General features: G+C 28.5%; 1 protein-coding gene across 1 annotated transcript in view; it reads right to left on the bottom strand.

Annotated features, from left to right (window-relative positions):
- LOC142329360 (uncharacterized) overlaps positions 1 to 2,202 on the bottom strand; it is a 69,919-nt gene extending 67,717 nt beyond the window's left edge. Inside the window, exon 1 of the mRNA XM_075373869.1 lies at positions 2,110 to 2,202. Coding sequence (XP_075229984.1) covers positions 2,110 to 2,130 — 21 coding nt within the window. The 5' untranslated portion in view covers positions 2,131 to 2,202. The remainder of the gene's footprint in view (positions 1 to 2,109) is intronic.
- Between the last annotated feature and the right edge of the window lie 19,004 nt (positions 2,203 to 21,206).

The raw sequence follows: 21,206 nt of genomic DNA, 5'->3' as shown, positions 1-21,206 counted from the left end.
GAAATTCCAAAATTTATGTGTACAATAAAGAGCCATTAGTTTCCTCTAATACTTTGGATTGTTGAACAATTGACGTAACGAATTTAATTTTTATATAAGTGTGAGTTAGGTGATTAGTAAAATGGAAAACATATAGTCGTAATTTGATGTATTATTTCATCTATTATGAGTAGTAAAGTAATTGAAAATTTTTAGGTTATAAGTCTGGTGGATAACTTTAAAACGCGGTAACTCCAAGAATGTTTTTTATCTTAAGGGAGCAAAAAACAAAAAAATGAGATTTTTGATTTAATAAGAATTATTTTTAATGTACGGCGTATTGTTTTTGAACAATATACATAATTTTAACTGATATTTAGTAAAATAAATATGCTAACTTATCCTGTGTCTATATTTATAAATTCATTGCTAAATAGAAAAGTCACTTTTTCTTAATATTTAAATAACAATATTGATCTCTTTCAAACCAGACTATAGAACTGTTGTGTAACACAACATAATATTTCGGCTTACGAGAAGTTCGATGAATTTTTAAATTATGGTATTTAAAATTTAAAAAACCGTGAATTTTTTGCATATCCATTTAAAATTTAAAAAATATATGCTTAAATAATTTTCATTATTTTATCATTAATTATCATTATTTTTTTTGTTTTATTTAGTACCTTCACATACTTATTCTAACATTTTTAGATGTATGTTTATATTTTAATTAATTAATATGTAAACTCTTCTTATTTATTTTTTATTTTATAATTGCATATTCTGTAACGCTGCTTTGATCAAGGTTTTACCTCTGTTTCCCTAGATTTATTCAGATAAATGTGGGGGCAATTTTTTCTTGTTCGAGAAGCATATTAACCCATTCCTGATTAATCTATATAATTTATTATATATACAAATCAAAATGTAAAAAAATAAATAAATAAACAACAAAATTTGTAGCTCCGAAATGTTTGAAAAAATCTAACTCGGTTATTTTAACATGTAAAGATAAAAAGGAACTTAATCAGATTTAAAAAAAAGATCTGTATTTTTTTCAGTTAATAATAAAAAACCTTTGTAATCTCTTTACTCGCAAAATTAATATAAATAATAATAATAATATTAGAATGATTTATTATTTTATTTATTTTTAGTATGTTAAATATAGCACCTAGTTAATTTATGTTATATATTTTTTGTATATATCGATATTTTTTATATCGACAATCCTGGAAAATTTTGATAATGTACATAGAAATTTTTCCCATTAAAATTTAGATTAAAAGTAAGAAATATTTAACAAAAAAAGTTTTTTTTTTAACAAGGATCTATATTATTAATTTGATAAATTGTCCAAAAAAATATCAGTTACAATATTTTAAAACCGGCTGAAATTCATTAATTATAATAAATTAAAAGTTATTTCACACATATATTTGTTGGTATGTGTGTTATTGTTTATAATTATTAGATTATAAATTATATAAATTAATTTTATATATATACAAACTAAATAATTATAGATGAAAAATAAATTTAATTTGTTAATTTTCTTCTGTGATCTTACATTTAATTTAATAATGAAATTAGATTGTTTTTTTGACTTTTATGTACTGTTATTCATTCGTTCATTACCTGCATATTTTTTAGAATTATTATTATTATTATAATAACTTTTTTCTCTGTTTTTTACAGGGATATTTATAAAAAAACAACAAAATATGTTAATAGTATAATTTAATTTATATAAATTTAATTAATGTTCGGTCCATTCTATTATTTTCATTGTTACTCACTTACCCGGACGAAAATTGAAATTACCCGGTTGTTTATAACAAGATTAACAGGTAATATTTAAATAACTTATTTAACAAAAAATAATTTGAGTAAATATCTATAAGACCAGTAAACATTTTGTCATAAATAAATATTTTTATAGCATGAAAGTACAACTGTAATTATCCAAATTTCAATTTTGTAATCAGATTTCTTTCATCATAAACTTCGAATTATACACATTTCAATTTTTTACGAAGCAAGATATTTTATGATAAAGCTATATAAAAACCTATCTGATAAGAATACACGCACTTCAACACTCATATAGATTATTGACTGACTGACCGAGTAATAGAAGTGTTTCATGGTGGTGGAGCTTCCGTGCGCCGTCACGATGTAAACTGAAGAATTGTTACGGCGTCGCAAAGACTTATATGACGCGAACCTCTTCACACGATTGGAGGGGACAGTATTATCACTTATTCGCTCTCACACCGAAAAAAAGCAAAAAGTATATCGGAATAAACTGCCGGCCGGTGTACATTGATTAAACTAGGAAATATTTATCCTCTTTCTTATAATCTATTCTTCGTAAATCACACTACATTACCCGTAAACACGCACGTAACGAGTAGATGTCACGGCTTCTTATCTACTATTGCAGTAGTCGCTATGTCATCGTCTCGTTGATTTATCGTAGTTCATGTAGTGAACCTCGAGATGACTAGAGTACGACTGGTTTATAAATATCGGTGAACAACTATTTTTCAAATTGGTACTACTTTTTTTAATAACTAGGTCTAACATCATCGCCTTCTTATTCTTAATATTCCGAATATATCTGTAATTATTATAACACAACTTCATTACCTGTGTAATATTATTTATATAAATACAAAATTATTGCTATAAACAGCTACTATCAATAATTATAAAAATCTCATGTGGATATCACATGACTTCCTTGTAAGCCTATTAAATTACATATACATATTTTTATAAAATGAAAAGTATATAAAATTTTATTTGATTAATAACTTAGATATTTTTTTAATTGTTATTATTTATCGTAAAAGTTTTTCACAATCAGTGGTTAATAATTATTAATAAATCAATATATTTAAATTAAAAAAAAGAAAATTAAAAAAAGGAGATGAAGTCTGATTTGAACCGATGTACCTTCCTCTTCAAAGATCCAAATATTTCATTAATTAAAATTTTATTTGGCTACTTCTCTGGAACCAATAAAAATAAGTACCACTTGTGATATATCGTTGAAAAGTTCTCAATAAGGGCTTATTACTACAGTTAAGAAAAAGTTCAAAATCCAAATTTTTTGTATTTTGGGGTTTTTTGGGCACTTTTGGTCCAGTCGATTGCAATCAAAAGGGGAGGTGCACAACTAGATGTTACAACTGTCTTAAATCCGAAATTTCAACATATTACGGCTAATCGTTTTTGAATTACGCGAGATACGTTCGTACATACATACATACATATGTACGTACAGACATCATGTCGAAACTAGTCAAAATGGATTCAGGGATGGTCAAAATGGATATTCCCGGTGAAATCTGAAAACCGAAATTTTTCTTGATCTTACTTTACTTTGGAAGTAAAAATTGCAGTACGGTTGAAATAAAATAACGTATTGAATATTAATGATTATCGACATTCATACTGTAATATTCTAAAAATAGCTAATTTAGGGTTTTGTTCGTTACAGATTTCTTAAAATGTTATCTATTACTTCAATATTGTAAAGGAAATTATTATTACCGTGAAAAAAGGTGACAGATTTAGTTAATCTACAATCTTTTAAGTGCAATTATACATTTTTAATTATTTATAGGGTAATTTACTAATTAAATGTCCTGTGATAAAAAAATATTCAGTTGTCATAAGAATATAAACCTTGGGGAAAACTGAGATAAATTATTTCCATTTTCAGTGGAATTCAGATACAAATTTTACCGTTCAACCAAAACGTTTTTATCTTGTTGAATTCCGTTCACTCGTTCTTTGACAATATCTGTTACCTTGGAATCGAATGTACTTAATATTTAAAATTTCGAACAAATGTAGCGATTAAATTTATAATGGCTAATAAAAAGAGCATTTGTGATAACAATTGTCACTTTGATGGCGTTTATCTTTGATGAAACGGTCAAACCAAGTACTGAATAAATTGGCAATAAAAATTCAGAACTCGACCCAAACATTTTCTTGTTATTATAGATGTATAGATAGAATACCAACCCGGGTGGCTAGGGGCCCGCCTGGGTGCTACTTCGCCAAGATAGGCATTTGACATCGAACCCCGGTTAGCTGAAATATTCGCTGTTAGGATGAGAATTGATGTGTGGAGAACTCTGTGAAGGAATTGCGGTCTGAGAGGCTGTAGGCACTGACCTCGCTCCCGAAAACGGACCAGTGCAAAGAGAAATATGGTATATTTTTATTAGAGGCTTGTTAAATTTGTGGATCGGTTTCTTGATTTTTAAATAAATCAAGAGGACTTAGAATAAATTGAATTGTAGGGAACAATTGTAGTCGTTGCGATCAGTACCTTTTTTTTATGAGCATAGTATTTTTGCTATTTAAGTATCAATCAAGTAATGATTTGAGTGCATAGTTCAGTTGAAGTTAGAATAGGAATTGATTTTATGTGAAACGTTCGCTGTTGGACGTCTCCAACCTGCTGGAAGCTGGAAGAAGAGGTTGATTCCTAGAGTGGACCGTGGGTCCGGAGAGGTTTTGGGGTGGTGGAATACTATCTCACCCGACTCCTCTCCGAGCATGGAGAATTTGCTGAGGAAGACTCAACGGAGCATACGTTCTTCCAATGCCAACGATGGGGGGGGGGGAGGTATCAGGAGACTCAGGACCCAGTCACCTGACCCTGGCGACTCTGGTGAGTCATACGCAAAGGGTTTCGCGTATACAAAGTAATTATAGTCCGTATAAAATTGGTTTGACACACAACGCCATATTGGTAAGTCGTGTTTTTATTCGGCTCCTAACGAATATGTTTGCCGGCCTCCGTGGCGCGAGTGGTAACGTCTCGGACTTTAATCTGGTGGTTCTGAGTTGGAATCCCGGTCAGGCATGGCATTATCATACGCTATAAATCATTCATATCATCACCAACTGCGGTTGTCCTTCTTGGTGGCTTTTCTTTTTGTTTTGGTGTTTTTTTTTGTTTTTTTAAAAATAAAATACAGATGTTTTAGCTGTTAAATATAATTCAAAGAAATTTGTTACTTAATCAGTTGTGATTTTGTTTACATTGGCAACGGCCATACGGGCTCTTTGTGATTGGTCGTTGTGTTTGACAGCGGCCATCTTGCATTGATCTGATTGGTTTTCCTTTGTTTACATTTCCATCTTATTTATTAGCCTCTTATTTATTAAAAAACTGTACAAATTAAAAATAGATAGATTGATTTATTAAAAATAGATGAAAACAATCTTTGATGCGGGTTATATATCGTGCTAAAATTTTTTTATCGTGTTTTTCTTTTTTTAAATAAAATACAGATGTTTAGCTGTTAAATATAATTCAAAGAAATTTGGTCGTTGTGTTTGACAGCGGCCATTTTGAATTGATCTGATTGGTTTTCCTTTGTTTACATTTCCAAATTAAAAATAGATAGATAGATTTATTAAAAATAGATGAAAACAATCTTTGATGCGGGTTATATATCGTGCTAAAATTTGAGCTCAATCGGTGCAGAAATTTTGAGTTTTTGAAGCCGTACACAAACGAACTTAACATTTTTATATATAAATAAATAAATAAATATATATATATATATATATATATATATATATATATATACAAAGAAACACGTATAATATCACTTTTTGAGAGGAGGTGAAAATTAAATAAAAGTTTTTGTAACTTGTGATCTCAATAAAAAAAAACTTTAATTTTTGCGAGAAAAAGTGCCTCAGTAAAGATTTGAAATTTTATTTCGGCCAAAACATCCCCACTCCTTTTCCAATTTTTGCAAAAATTCTCCCTCCCATTTTCTTTCATGGTAGACAGGTAATATCTATCTATCAAGTTTGAAGAAAATCGGTCAACGGGGTCCAGAGTTATAAGATTAAAAACAGGCCAAACCGCATATCTATTTACATACGCACAGATGTTCTGATAAAAATTGGGTTTTTGGACTTGGGGGCAATGGAATACAAAATTTTTTGCCGATAATTTACAATTTTATTTAAATCTATTTTCTAATTAAACATTTTTTTAAATGTCTCCTTAAAGCAAAAAACTTAAGAAAGGCCAAATTCTTTGGATTTTTTTTTTATCGATCTATATAATTTTCCGTTATAGCTGTAGCTGCTATAGTACGGTATATTGGTGTAGCGGGGAAAATAAAAATAGATTGTTTCAAAATAGGAGCATTTATTAAATTTAATTTTTTTGCGCTTAATTGTTGAAAAGTTATTTAATAGTTTCCATTTTTTATTATCACATTGAATATCACTTTTTGAGAGGAGGTGAAAATTAAATAAAAGTTTTATGAACTGAGTAGGCCAATTTCGTACTTATTTGCAGTAATATTATTTTAAATTATTTAACAATTTTTAGTACAGTTATAGTATTACTTAAGTATTCTGGAGAAAGAAGAAAATGAATTATTACACTCTTTTCTTTAACTTAAAATGGTTTAATCGCGTCTATAAATCTTGCAACCTTAATTAAACTTATTTTCCGAGGTCATACAGTGGTGAAATTTTACACGGAGAGATAAATCGGGAGACAATACAATATTCCATTGTTAATTTCATATATTTCTATAAATTTTTTTCTTTTATATAGAACTTTTATATTTAAGTTGTCGAAGATAAAAGGGGAACTTTTTGAAGAAGCGATCTGAATTAAGATTTTGTTATCGGAACGACTGATTTTACCTGTCGATTCAGTATGAGTAGATGAGGTACTTATTGAAGCGGATTTTAATAAATCGTATAACTAGTTTAAATTTATCTTCAAAAATTTATGTTTGCTAATCATCAGATTCTGTTATAAATAACTGGTATCATTTATAATAATGAAAATTAATTGTTTAGATTATAATATAGAATAAAACTGCATGCAAATACTTTTTGTCGGCTTAAGAATTAAAACAACTAAAAGTAAATATTTACTTGTCAGTTTAAATTAATTATACACATAAAAAAAACAACAAAAAGAGGTAAAATTAACATACGAAGAAATTTTATAACTTAAAAGAATTTAATTTGTTTGTAATATGATTTCAAACAATTAATTTTTGTGAAGGAAATAAAAAACGTATTAATATAATTCCTCAGAAATCATATTAAAAAAAAAATCCCTTTCAGTACATCAGAAGGCGGAGGTAGATTTCACCGGTGCTAAGTAGCGGATAAAAAAGATTTCACCTTCAACTTAAGAAAAACATCAAATTTACTCAATACGACAATGGTTGTATGTGAAAAATTGTTTTTTATGTTTAGCAAACAAGCCCCATCTTCTTACAATTCCAGCAATATTTTGGTCATCCCTTGCCTTAGGGATTGGTAATATCAAAAATTGTTTAAGACAAACGTTTTAGGTAATGCTTAGAGGACTAACGACCATTTTAAACCGATTCGATACTGCGCATATTAAGGGAGGTATGATTTTTTTTTCTTCGAAACCCATTTTTTCCACCCCCTGGGCTTGGTGATATCAAAAAACTTTATATATATATATAAGTTTTAGGTCCTTATCCAAAGAATAGTAGGAACTTTAAACGAATTCGATATTTTACTTAATAAGAAAGTTATAGCGATATTTTTTGTTATTCGAAAAAGCCCCTTGGTCCGATTTTGGCCGTTAACAAATTCGACCGAGATTTTGGGACGAGTTATTTTTAAGGAACAATTTGAAGGTGATTGGCGCAAAATTACGGCAGTTATCGTGTCCACAAGAAAGTGAAATATATATATATATATATATATATATATATATATATAAACATTTGAGCTGACGTTGGTTTTGGGGTCTGGGAGATGTGAAAGGCGAAGATATGTCAAAATCTTCCGGAAGTCGAACCCATGGTACCCATTACAATAGGTAACTTTCTTTTGAATTCCACCTAAAAGTGTCGAAAGACACGGAATCTCAGCAGACATGTAGGCAAGGAAATAAAATTCTACAAAGAAAATAAATACATAATACCAAGAAAGAAGAAGCAAATGAAATAAAGAAGTCAAATGGGTAAAATTGGATATTCATAACCGATACAAAGTGCAGTTGAGATCTATCTAAACGTCAGAACAGCGTGAAGTTCGATTGCCACTTCGTCGCCAGCGCGAACGCAATATCGTGCAACAGAGACACCTCAAGACCGTGAAGCGCGTTTGGAAAGTCAACGCCGGCGCTATTTATATATGTAGGAATTAGAGACGATATATGAAATTATTTTAGAGCCTAAGTGTCAATGACGTCATTAATTGAATGGTGATCTTACACTACGGGAGAATGTAATAGCATCTGTGAAATTTGTACGAAACGATGCTATCCTAATGTGGTTTCTACATTTCGATTTGCAGTAACAAACCACCAAACATCAAATCCGTCAAACTAATTGAAACAAAAAATCAACACCTACTTTGTTGCTATAAAGATTTAAATTATTAAGTTATAAAATTTTACAATTTCATTAATTATGACTAAAAGGTAGGAAATAAAAAAAAATAATTTTTAAAAACATGATTTCCTTAAAAAAAAAAAAAAATAAAATAATTTGTACTAAAAAGTAAAAAATGATTTTGTTTTCAAGAAAATTACTTTTAAGAGAATTAATTTTATTAAAATTTTCTATTTATGCACGACTAAAAAGAAAAGCGTGGGGCGTGCTCTAATTATAAAGTCGTTCCGTATGAGTGCCCTCCCCACGCTTTTCTTTTTAGTCATGCATAAATAGAAAATTTTTCTAAACGTAGTTTTCTTGAAAAAAAATTATTTTTTACTTTTTAGAACGATTTTTTTATGTTTTAAAAATGGCTTGTCTTTAAAAAAAAAAAAAATGTTTCTTATTTTTATATAAATATAAAATACCGAGTGAACTACTCAGATTACCAAGCTTTTTAGTTAGTGGTTTACACAAAAAAAAATTTAAAATTTGACAATTATCAAATTAGACAGCACTACTCGTGATGATTGAGTATGGAGATTTCTTATGATTACTTATGTGATTTCTCAGATAACTGAATGCATACTATTTGCACTAAATAAATACAAATATGTGTATATAGAAACTGTATTTAAAAGCCAAATATTTTTCATATTTACAACACCTTATTGAATAAATAACCTTCCATGATAGTTAATGCATTTGTGTAGTCGCTGCATAATACGTATTTAACTACTATATATAATAGAGCTCTGCTAATAAAATTATTTAATTTAATTTTTACTTCCTTGTACGAAACAAAGGAAGTATTGTGATCGCGAAAAATTTCAGTTTTTAGATTTCAACGGAAATATCCATTTTGACCATCCTGAATCCATTTTGATTAGTATCGGCGTGACGTCTGTACGTACGTACGTATGTACGTATGTAACTCGTGTAACTCAAAAACGATTAGCCGTAGGATGTTAAATTTTGGATTTAGGACTGTTGTAGCATCTAGTTGTGCACCTCGCCTTTTGATTGCAATCGACTGGACTAAAAGTGCCCAAAAAAGTGTAAAATTTGGATTTTACACTTTTTCTTAACTGCAGTAATAAGCCCGCATTGAGAGCTTTTCAACGATGTATCATAAGTGGTACTTATTTTCATTGGTTCCAGAGTTATAGCCAAATAAATTATAATTAATGAAATATTTTGATCTTACAAGGGGAAGGCATATCGGTTCGAATCAAACTTCATTTCATTTTTTTAACTTTTTTTAAATTTAAATATATTGATTAATTAATAATTAATTATTAACCTCTGATTGCAAAAAAAAAATTAAATAAATAATATTTCAATAATAACAAAAAAAATATCAAAAGTTATTAATGAAATAAAATTTTATGTACTTTTCATTTTAGAAAAATGGGTATATATGTAATTTAATAGGCATACAAGGAAGTCATGTGGTGTCCACATCAGATTTTTTATTTAAAATTATAGGATAATCGTCACAAGTGGTTAAAATAATTTATATTAAATAATACATATTTTCGTAAATGTAATTTTAATTTTTTTTTTTTTTTTTAATTCCGGTAATTTAATAATGATACAACAATTTTCGATGTCTAGAGAATTAATTATTAATTTTGATTATTACACAAAAAAAAATAATCAGTTTTGATAGAGTGCATTCTACTCTCTTCTGATGATGCTCAAAAATTAAACCAGTGGCCCAATCCGAGCAAGGCATTACCTGAACCAGCACCTGCAACACTTATACCGGGACCTCCAAAATCTAGACCGCCACCAAAACCTCCACCCGGCACCGGCACCTGAACCGAAAACAAAACCAGGAAATCTGTCACCATTCTGTTCTGTTCTGTTCGATCGATTCTCTTCGATATCGGTTACACCTGAAAAAAGTGTAGAAAGTGTTAATTCCATCAAATATTAGGTAAAAAATTTAGTCATGTATTTAACCGTTTTAAAAATTCTATATGTGAAAAAAGTTTTAATTAATTATACAATTAATTTTTGGATTATTAAATTTTTCCAATTTCTTTACACTTGAATTTTAATTCTACATAGATTTGAGTTTCGTTATATCAAGTGCAGTTTTCATAAATTTCTCGTCACTTAAAATCGTTCGTGTTGTAGTATCGCTGGAGTTTTTACGTTTTAATTTTTGTTTTTACGTCTTTTTTAAATCACAAAATTTTTTACTCGTATATATATTGTACATGTTTATTTACTTAAAATGATAAGTTTAATGTTATATTTTACTTTTCTGGCGAATATAGGTAGAATAGCTATATTAAAAGGTAAAGAATATAAGATAATTTCAAAAATGGGGTTCGTGTTTTTTGCAAATCTTTACGTTTTAGGATCTAAATAGTTATTTAGACAAAAAAAACATATGTATGTACGTGTGTCACACTACTTTTGTCCTTATATCTCAGGATTCATCGAACCGATTTTCTCCAAATTTGGCCCAAATATTTCTATATATGAGACATTTATCATAATGATTTTTTTTAAAAAACTTGTTAAGGAGGTTAGGGGACCTCGTAAAAAAATAGATTTCGATTTTCTTCAGAGGTATTTTAGATTAAATTTTTTTAAAGCAAATTTGTTACCTATATTGTTTAATCAAAACAATTTTTTTTTCAAAAATCAACCCCCATCTCTTAAAATTGATATACAATTTAAGTTTTTTGTTTGTTGTTTTACTCTATTTCTCTTCGGTTTAAATATTTCAAACAATTTTTTGATAGTTTATACTTTATATATAGAGCTATCAAGAAATGTAGCACCTTTTAAAATTATATCCCCGGATCTAAAATGCAGAAAAGTTTTATCAAAATTTTATTTTTCTTATTTTAGCCTCCATTGAAGGGAATATTAGATTTAGACAAAACTTTACTTAAATAAATTTTTTTAAACTTAACCAGAATTAAAATATTTTTAGAAAATGAATGCAGTACTTAAAATTTATTTCCCAATTAAAAAAAAATTCTGTTTTTTGGGTCTAACTCTTTTAATTTTTATGTAGAAATATATTACGGATCATAAAATTATTGGAAAGAATTGCATTATTATTCTGAAAACATATGAAAGCATATTTAACAGTATTTGGGATAAGAGTTGTGCAATTTTATTTATTGGTTATTACAGTACAGCATATCGTGTGCCTATAAATAAATTATATTAATTTCTACTTACTATAAACTGACTTGAATTCCACAACCGCCAATCCTAAATGGAAACAGAGTTTTACTACCATTCATCTATTATATTGGACAGATCAACAGCGATTAAGTTAAGTTAATTTGAAACAAAATCGTTTTTAAGTCATACAATCAACTGTTCTGTATTTATTTGATATCTTCGTGACGTACGATACACAAAAAAATATCCTGATGACTTCTTTAACAGAATTTTTATTAATTTTTGGCATAAGTTTGATATTCAGTATTTCATCACTAAAAAACAATAATATTTTACTTAATAATTAAGCTAAAAAAGTAGATAACATGTACGTAACGTTAGTCGGACTGGTAATTGTTTTAAATTCCAATGTTATTTTTTAGTTTTTTTTTATCGGAATTCTACTCTATAGAAGGTATTTCTTTTATCTATGATTTAACAAAAAGAAATTGTATAATTAAAAATTGCTACGATTTAACTAATAATAATGGGTATATAGGGAATATAGGCTATAATATAGGGTATATTATTATTTACCCTTTACTGCTCATTTACTGAGTTTACCGTTTAATATCACAAACTGTGTATCCACCGAGAACGAATTTATAAGGTGGAATGAGATAGTTCGACTTTACTCATAACACGTTGATTTTTTCACCGGATAGGAAACACAATATACGACGAATATTTACAAAGACAAAATCTCCAAAGAGTTCGATAAGGATGCGTTGAACTCTTAACAACCTTCAGTTACCGTTTGGTCAAAATTCATAGAACACTAACGTGTAGGAAGAGATGAAACTATAGAAAATATTAAAAAAATTGTAGACAGTCATTTTCATTTTTAACATATTCCCTTTAATTCCCCCTTTTCCTCCACATTTTCCTTTCCTTCGCCTATTTTTCTTTCCCTTATTTTCCTTTCCCATTCCTCTTTCATCCCCTTTCACCTTTTATTTTTTCTCCTTTCCTCATTCATTCTATTTCCTTTTCCCTGTTTTCTCCTTTTTTCTTTTTTCCATTTTCCCCTTCTTCTCTTTTTACCTTCTTCCCTTTTAGATTTTCCCTTTACCGATTTTTCTCTTTTTCCCTTTTTCCCCCGCGCGTAAATCGGTCCAGTAGTTTTTTAGTCAATAGCTGACACACATATCGGACTCATTGAAATGAAATGACTCATTTAGTATAGTGTGTGTTGCTTTTCCGTCCAACAGATAGCGCTGTTTTTCAAAAAGCATGTTTTTACCTGTCACATGTGTGACATCATAGGTATATAAATAGTAGGCATATAAAAACACACGCATATTCGAATGCAATGTTGTGTTAATATTTCAAAGCAATCGGTGAAGAACTTTAAGAGATTTACCATTTTGAAAAAACGAACACGTATATTTTTATTTATATATATTTGGAGTTGTAAAATTCGATATTGTTTAATTTAATAAGTATCACTTTTTATTTCTTAGAGCAGATTATATCGTGTGTTCCAAATGAAATTATGAACCGATGTTTACAACATTTAATTCTTTATTTTAAAATAATAATGATAGTTACAGGAATAATACAATGAATTTTTATTTATAGGAAATGTTCAATATGGCCTCAGTTTGCCTCCAGGCATGCCTAAACACGTTTTCAAACTTTGAAAAAACATGTTGAAGCTCTAAAGGCGTGATCGCTTTTTATAAATTCAGTAGTATAATTTTTTAATACATCTAGAATATGAGGATCGTTCTTAAAACTAGATCCTTTCATTGTTCCTCATAATAAAAAATCTGTATATGGAAGATCTGAGGATCTCGATGGCCAGGTGCGCTTTAAAATGAACCTATCTCCGAAAACTTCACGCAGCAAATTTAACGAAACATTGACGTTGTGCGCGGCTATTCCATCTTGTTAGAAGTAACCTTAAGATCTTTCTTCCTTATAAAATTATAATTTAATTCCTCCTTTCTTTATCATAAATTTATAATAAATAATATTTTTATATTATGGTAATATTATAATATTAACGATAAATGATTTCATTGCAGTATGATTCTCAGTTAATTGTATTTTGGAAAAACTGAACGACAATCCGCTTACATAATATAACACGCCAAATTTCATGTTTTTTTGTCATATAATGGCCGTTCCAAGATCTTATTAGAATTATTTCCAGACCAGACACAAATATTTTATCTGGTGACATGGCTCGATAAATGAAAGCACGTTTTATTTTTTTTTTAAAAACACATTAAAAATGCCTTTTTTCATTTATAAAATCCAAAAATCCCTGGCAACATTCAACATGTTCAGAAAAATCAGTATCGTGTAATTAATACATTGAAATTATTTTGTAACGGTGCAGGTTTAAATGTTTTATTATTGTTCTGCGCATACTACATGAAATTTCTGCTCCTTGTGCCAATTTCCTTATTAAATTTTTTTTTAACTTTGCGCAATGCGATCAGAAATATCACTGGACTTTTTCTCTGTTCGGAGAGATGGCTTACTTTGATAGATTTAATTTTTCGATACTTATTAGTTGAGTTTTTTACAGTACTGCAATATGGAATATCAATGTCTGGAAACTTTTGTCAAACATTTTCTTCACATATATTGTGATTACTCACCATTACAACGAAACATATTTTCAACAGCCAAAAAAAAAAAAAAAATAATACGAGCTTCAAGGGTTAAAAACTTTGCAACACATTGAAAACAAAAGCTTCCATTATTATGGAAATATTGTCAACATTGAAACTTGAAATTCAACTATGAACAAGATAAACTCTTAATTTTAATGCTGACAATATAAAAAAAAAAAAACAAGTTAAATCGTATTTCATTGATTGAGATCTAGATGCTTTTATTTAAGGAGTTACATTTGGGACACGCAGTATTATTTTTATTCTCATTGTAGTAAATCGTCATTGCAAGTCTGTTTGTTTTTTTATTATTATTTTAAATCTTATTTTATTGAGTTTTATGTGTGCATTCTCTTCATTTTATTCCAGTTGAGGTGCCATTTTTAGATCTCTGACCATTTATATGTAAAACCGAATTTATTTAGTGTTAAGTTAAAAAGGTAATTACCGCCGAAGTAAAATAAAAATAATTATAATCTGAATATAAAATAATATCCTTTTCTTCAGGTTAATCTTTCGTCAAAAATGCTGAATTCTGTTTTGATTGTAATAACGTAGATTAAGACATAAAAAATAAAATACTAAATTATCTCATGTATTTTATTGGATGATGGAATCACAATTCTGAAATTTGTGTGATTTAACAGCATGTATAGTACAATATGCTTAATATTCTGTCAAACGAAATTCTTGAGAATTATTTCTATATTAATTATTAAAAAATAATTATATATTTATGACTCTTCTAACGGTTCCGAAAAATCATATTAATTATTTTTTATAAACTGGAGCCACATTTTTCTTCTTCAGTGGTGGATTTATACAGTCAACATTGGGTCCTAAAAGCTTATGAAGCAGCAGCACCTGAACCTGCACCAGCACCAGAATCTGAACCTAATCTTCCCGTACCCGAACCAGAACATGCACCATCACCAGAACCTGAACCTGATCTTCCAGCACCTGCACCAGAGCCTGCACCCGCTCCAGAATCTGGTCCAACTCCTGCAGCTTCTTCAAATCCAGCTCTAAAATCAATGCTAAAACCGTGACCAAAGCCAAAACCTGAAAAATAAAGTATCGATGTTGTTAATAGTATTATATTATTACCTGGAATACGAAATAAGCAGTCTTCAAAAAATAGAAGAGGAGAAACATATTTGGAAAAATCTTATAAAGAAATGATCTAGTTCGATTGTCTTTATATTAAAATATCCAGATTTAATTAATTTGGTTATAGAGGGACATGTATTAGAAATATTAAAAGAACACAGATCGAACTATACCAAAAATATAACTAAAACTCCAGAACGTACTTATTAACTTGAAACTAAAAAATTTAAAGTAGAAGAGAAAAAATGTAAAACTGCATCAAAGTACTCAAAGACTAATTAATTAATAACTTCTTCAAAATAAAAATTTGTTACATTATATAAATATTTGAATGTTCATTTTAATTTACTTTTTGACTATGTATAGCTTATGTCTTGAGCTGAATTTCCGATAAAGCCAGATAAAATAAATAATTAAATATTTTATTTTGATTAATTCGTGGTCTACAACATAGATTATTTAGGAATGGCTAGAAATTCTACTTTACGGATAAAAAAAGGAACTAGTTTTCTACTTTGCTTTGATGTGCCAAAAGAAATTGTAGTATTTGATCAGAATATTGTTATAAAATGCACAATCTATGTAATATATATAAAATAACATGTCGTGAATAATTCATAATCAACGTTCAGAAAAAGATTCTGAACATAAATTAATGAAAATTTGTATACAGTTCTTCTAACAGTGTAAGTTACATTAAGAACATTTTTTTAAATTCCGAGTTTAAAGGGTTAAAATAGAGTAACAATGAAATTTACTATTTTTTTTTTAAATTCTCAGTAACAAATGAAGATATCAACAAGATTTTTGAGTGTGCAATCTTCAAGTTAATATCTAAAAACAAATTCTAGATTTTTCGAAATTCGACCTTCTAAAGGGTGAAAAAGGTAAAGAATTTCGAAAAATTTTGTTAAAATTTTAACCATTTTCCATAAACAACGATATATTCAGTAGATTTGGGCTGGCAAAAACTTTGGGATAATCGGGTTTTTAAGGGGCGCGACGATGTACGCCGCGGCGACTCAAACAACACAGCCATTGCCATTGTAACAATATGTGCGACGTGACTGGCTGCACCTGCCCCTGGTTACTTGACTAAAAAACATAAAATAAAAAAAAAATTGACCGCAACGGGAAACGTAAGTAACCATATAGAACAGGCGAATCCGCGATGGGATGCTAATACGTACGAAAACGAGAGGTAGCTGTGGCTGAAATGTAATGCAGTTGCATTACATTACTATGCATTAATTTTCAGTCACAGCTGCTGATAACTTGCAAGTGAAAAGAGATAGTTAAATAAAACAAATTATGTCTAAAATTTCATTTTATTTGCTAAAAAAACTTACATTTACAGAACACATTTCTTTCAACGATAAACCAGTTTTGTCATATCGTCGTAGAAAATTGATGACGGTATTTCCTTAGTCACGACATCACTAGGTCACCCTTTTCATTATTCGTGATGAAATGAATGCCCTGAATATTCCTCACCAATTTCGAAGAAAAGATAAAATCGCAGGATGCCAAATCTGATAACTTGGAGGGTGTGGAAGAAGTTCAAATTTCAACTTCATAATAGCCTCAGCGATTGGATACGATGTGTGCGGTTGATCATCATCTTTTACAGGAATATTAGCTTCTTGGATTGCCAAACAGGCGACACGTGTCTCCTAATGCGATTTTAGTATGTATTTTAAAAGCAGCAGAAAAACATCTGATTTTTGGTGAAAATGAAAAATGGGAAGCACCAGAAAGCGGAGGATTCATTTCCTTTTGGTGATTCTCAACAACCACAGAGACCGGTCGATCTCTGTAAAGTTTACTTTAATACTCGCTTTACAATCTTCTAATGCTTGAAATTTTACTGCCAGCGGATTTTAGACGATGATGAATGTCGCTTGCTTTCACTTTTTCCAATGTTAAAAATTCACCTCACTTTGTTTTAGATGTGTTGACATAGCAAGTGTCCTCTACTCTATAACCGTGGCATCTGAAAAAAAATTAGAGTAGGAGTGTCAACAAGTTAAACGTAAGGGAATGAGACTACAAGGTTGTAGCACCTGTTGTTTTTATTCGACATTTTGTTCTTCCATTAAGTTCCAGTGTAATTACATTACAGCCTTCCTCGTATCTAAGTAATCTAACACAGTAAAATCAATTTTAAAAACTTCTAACCCGGTAATTAGACGAAATGGCTTGAAATTAATTAAACCCATTTTTTCTTTTTACTAGGGCCTACTAATTATTAAAACCTGATCATAATTCAGCATTATCGGTAAAAACATTAACGTTTCCCAGAAAATAAAACTATTTTTACACAATTTAACACCGTTCTCAAAAACAGACTGGTTTAGTCTTAATACTTTGCTATAGTCCAAAACTATATAACTCCTGGCTATGAAGAGAGCCATCTCATCGGTTATTTCAATAAGGATACTTTTGAAGCGTTCAAGTAATTGAATAAGTAGATATAAATTCTTATAAAATCTTCTAGTTTTTACAAACAGCCCGTATTTTTCTTATAAAGTTTTAACCAGAGATTGATTACAGTAATATTACCGCCAAAAATTATTCAGGAGAAAACGTTTGTATACACTCATATATTTGTATATATATATATATAAAACATGTGTTTCTGTAAACACATATACACATTCTATTATATTGTAACGATGACTTCTATCAAATTTTCTGAGGATTTTTTGTTGTTGAAACTGTAATTTAAAAACTTTTATTTAGAATAAAAAAAAAACCACTTATAATTTAAGATATTGTAAATACGCTACTTTATTTCTGATTTGAGTTTTAAAAAATATTATTACTAACAAAATCTATAGCATGTTAATTACTAACATGTTAATCATTAGATTATTAACATGTTAATAAATTATGTAATATCATTGTGTTAATGTTCTTTTGTTTTGCCCCGAGATGAACTCTTAACTATATTTAATAAACGGATTAGATATACTAAATCGGTTTAATGACCATTGAACAAAAAAAAAATTGTCCGATTGTAACATTTTTAAATGTACATGCGTGATGGTAAATATATATTTTTTTATAATTATTATTACCAAGATATATAATTTTTTTCTGCTAAGATCGTCATAATTTTTGTATTGAGCAGAATTATCTACCTTTCTTAATTTGGTCATAGTTAAATTATACGTTGACGCGTTTCAGATATACTTCATTTTCAAAACTCACTGTTTTGAAAAAACAGTACTCCACTTGAGAGGGGTAAGAGGTGTGACCCCTTAAGCTATGTAAAGGTTTTTTTTTGAGTTGGTCTTGATTTTATTTGTAGTTTTCGTTGAATTAATCTATTTCTGATTATTTTTTTTATTTTAAAAAAGCCTTACAAAGTGGAAGTGCCAGTACAGTGAGTTTTGAAAATGGAATACATCCGAAACGTGTCAACGTGTGATTTAATTATGATGAAAATAGTATAATATAATAAGTAAAATATTATAACATAAATAGTAATATAATATAATTATGATCTAAAATAGATTTTGTACTCAATACAAAAATTAATGAATTCTTTAAATTGGTATTATTGAAATTCATCTGCATCAGTATTAAGATGAATATGTCTCCTTAAAATGTATTAATTGGTTACTACAGTTAATTATATTTTGTATTTCTGTTTTATGCTATTTACCATAAACAGAAGTGAATTCCAAAATCATACATTATATTTTGTAGTTATATATGTTACGATATGTACATACAATGGGTTAGACGGTACTATAACCACGGTTTTAACGCCACCAAATACTGTTTAGTGTTATATATTCATAACACAAGAAAAAACTGTTTATTTTTTGTTTCTTTTATCAAAAAATTATTTTTCTCATTTAAGAAATACATTCGATGCTTTCCATTATTGAATGTCTTTAAATACTGTAGTAATTAAGCTAACAAAACAGATAAAAAGTACGTACGTTTTTTTTATTATTGTTGTTACGATGATGGGTAATTATTTTAAAATTTCATTAGGTTTTATTTTTTATCAGCTTTCTAATTGGTAGCTGATTTTTTTCGCCTACGGCTTTTAACAAAATATGAAATACATGTTATTTATTTATTCTATAAGGAATAGATTTTTAAAAAATTCAACAAGGAAACTGTAATATTAATCTAGAAACTGAACAGCCTTATTCATAGACGGAAGAAAATCATGAAGACAATACCTCCCTTGTTTTCTTTAAATTCACGTGCCTTCATAAGCGATCTCGACGTAATAACACTAAACGAAATTTTCTCCTTTGAACTTTACGATTCGGTTCTTCTGCAGTAGACGCCTCCATTTTTCAAAAGTTTAAAATATAAGTATTTTTAGGAATAACTTAATTTCAACTTTATTCATACGTATATTAGAGAAAACTTTATTAAAGCAAATCCGTTACCTACAATGCATGTATGCATGTATAAATAACAAAAAAGAACTTTTAAATCAACCTCCTACCTCTTAAAATTGAAATATATGCTTTTTGTTCTTGTGCTCTTTCTAGCTTTGGTTTAAATATCTTTTAAAAAATTTTGAAACTTTATACTTCTTATATATAGTTATCAAGAAATGTCTAAAAAAATTAAAATTTTTAAACAGACCCGAGACGTAAAATGTAGAAAGGTGTTTTGAAGATTTTTCTCTTATTTCAACCTTTATTGAAAGGGATGTTACATTTAGGGAAAACTTTACTAACGAAAATTTGTTAAAATTTGTATAAGTGAATATTTTTAGAAAACCTTTCTAAAAATTTATTTCCCACCTCTAAAAAATATTCTGTTTTTGAGAATTTTTATTATTAAAAATTTTTATTTTTATTTTTGTTCATAACTTAAAGGGTTATTAAAATTAAAGAATCTTTGTGACCTATGTTATATTCTGGCCCAAAATGTGAAGCAATTATTTTTATCACTTTCATAAAATTTATTCTTTATTTTTTCAATATTTTTAAATAATTCCCCTAAAATTATTTTTTTAGAGATCATTTCTTTATAAATAATTTTTTCTAAAATTTTCCACATAGTGTAAGAAAGCCCGTAAAATCAAAAAAATTTTTGTTCAACATTCGGGAATTTTGATACATAAATCTTACTTTACTAATTAAGACTTGACTTGCGTAAGTCATACAATATTTTGCCAGCTTTCTTTTGTAAAACTTTACATGTTTTACATCTTATGAATATAAAAGAAAAGTTTTGTAAATTAGCGTTTATACTATTAATAATATCTTGTTTTGCATCATGCTAATTGCCATATATATTAAAAATAAAATATATATCAACATATTAACTATTAACATATATATTAAAATGAAGAAAAACCGGCCGTAGTATATTCGAAACGTTCATTATATATTTCTGCGAAGAAGATTTTATTTTATTAGGCATTATTATTAGTAATTTTTTTTTTAATATTTCTATTTATAATCGACAATTAAAGTCACAAGCTACTTATAGATGTTATGTAACTGTACCGATAGACGTGTAATCTTGAACATACTCAAGCCGACTATTCCTGAGACGTGTAGTTAATTGAAACCCAACCACCAAAGAACATCGTTATCCACGATCTAGTATTCAAATCCGAATAAAAGCAGCTAATTTTATTAGGATTTGAACCTTAGAACGCTTATTTTCGAAATCAGCTGATTTATGTGTCGAATTTACCATCAGACTAACCCGATGGGTTAAGTAAATTCTAATTTTATTTACCGAGAATAAATTTAACGGTAATAAAAATATTTAAAAAAATTATATATAAAATTAAAATTCGTGTAGGATAGAATTGATCACAGTCCGATTATAAATAAAAACTAATAGCTGTCTTAATGTCTGTTTG

The sequence above is a fragment of the Lycorma delicatula genome, chromosome 8 (genome assembly GCF_047948215.1).
Source record: "Lycorma delicatula isolate Av1 chromosome 8, ASM4794821v1, whole genome shotgun sequence".
NCBI classification, from domain to species: Eukaryota; Metazoa; Arthropoda; class Insecta; order Hemiptera; family Fulgoridae; genus Lycorma; species Lycorma delicatula.
The sequence above is the reverse complement of the archived record's forward strand: the minus strand, read 5'-3'. Positions and strand labels throughout refer to the sequence as shown.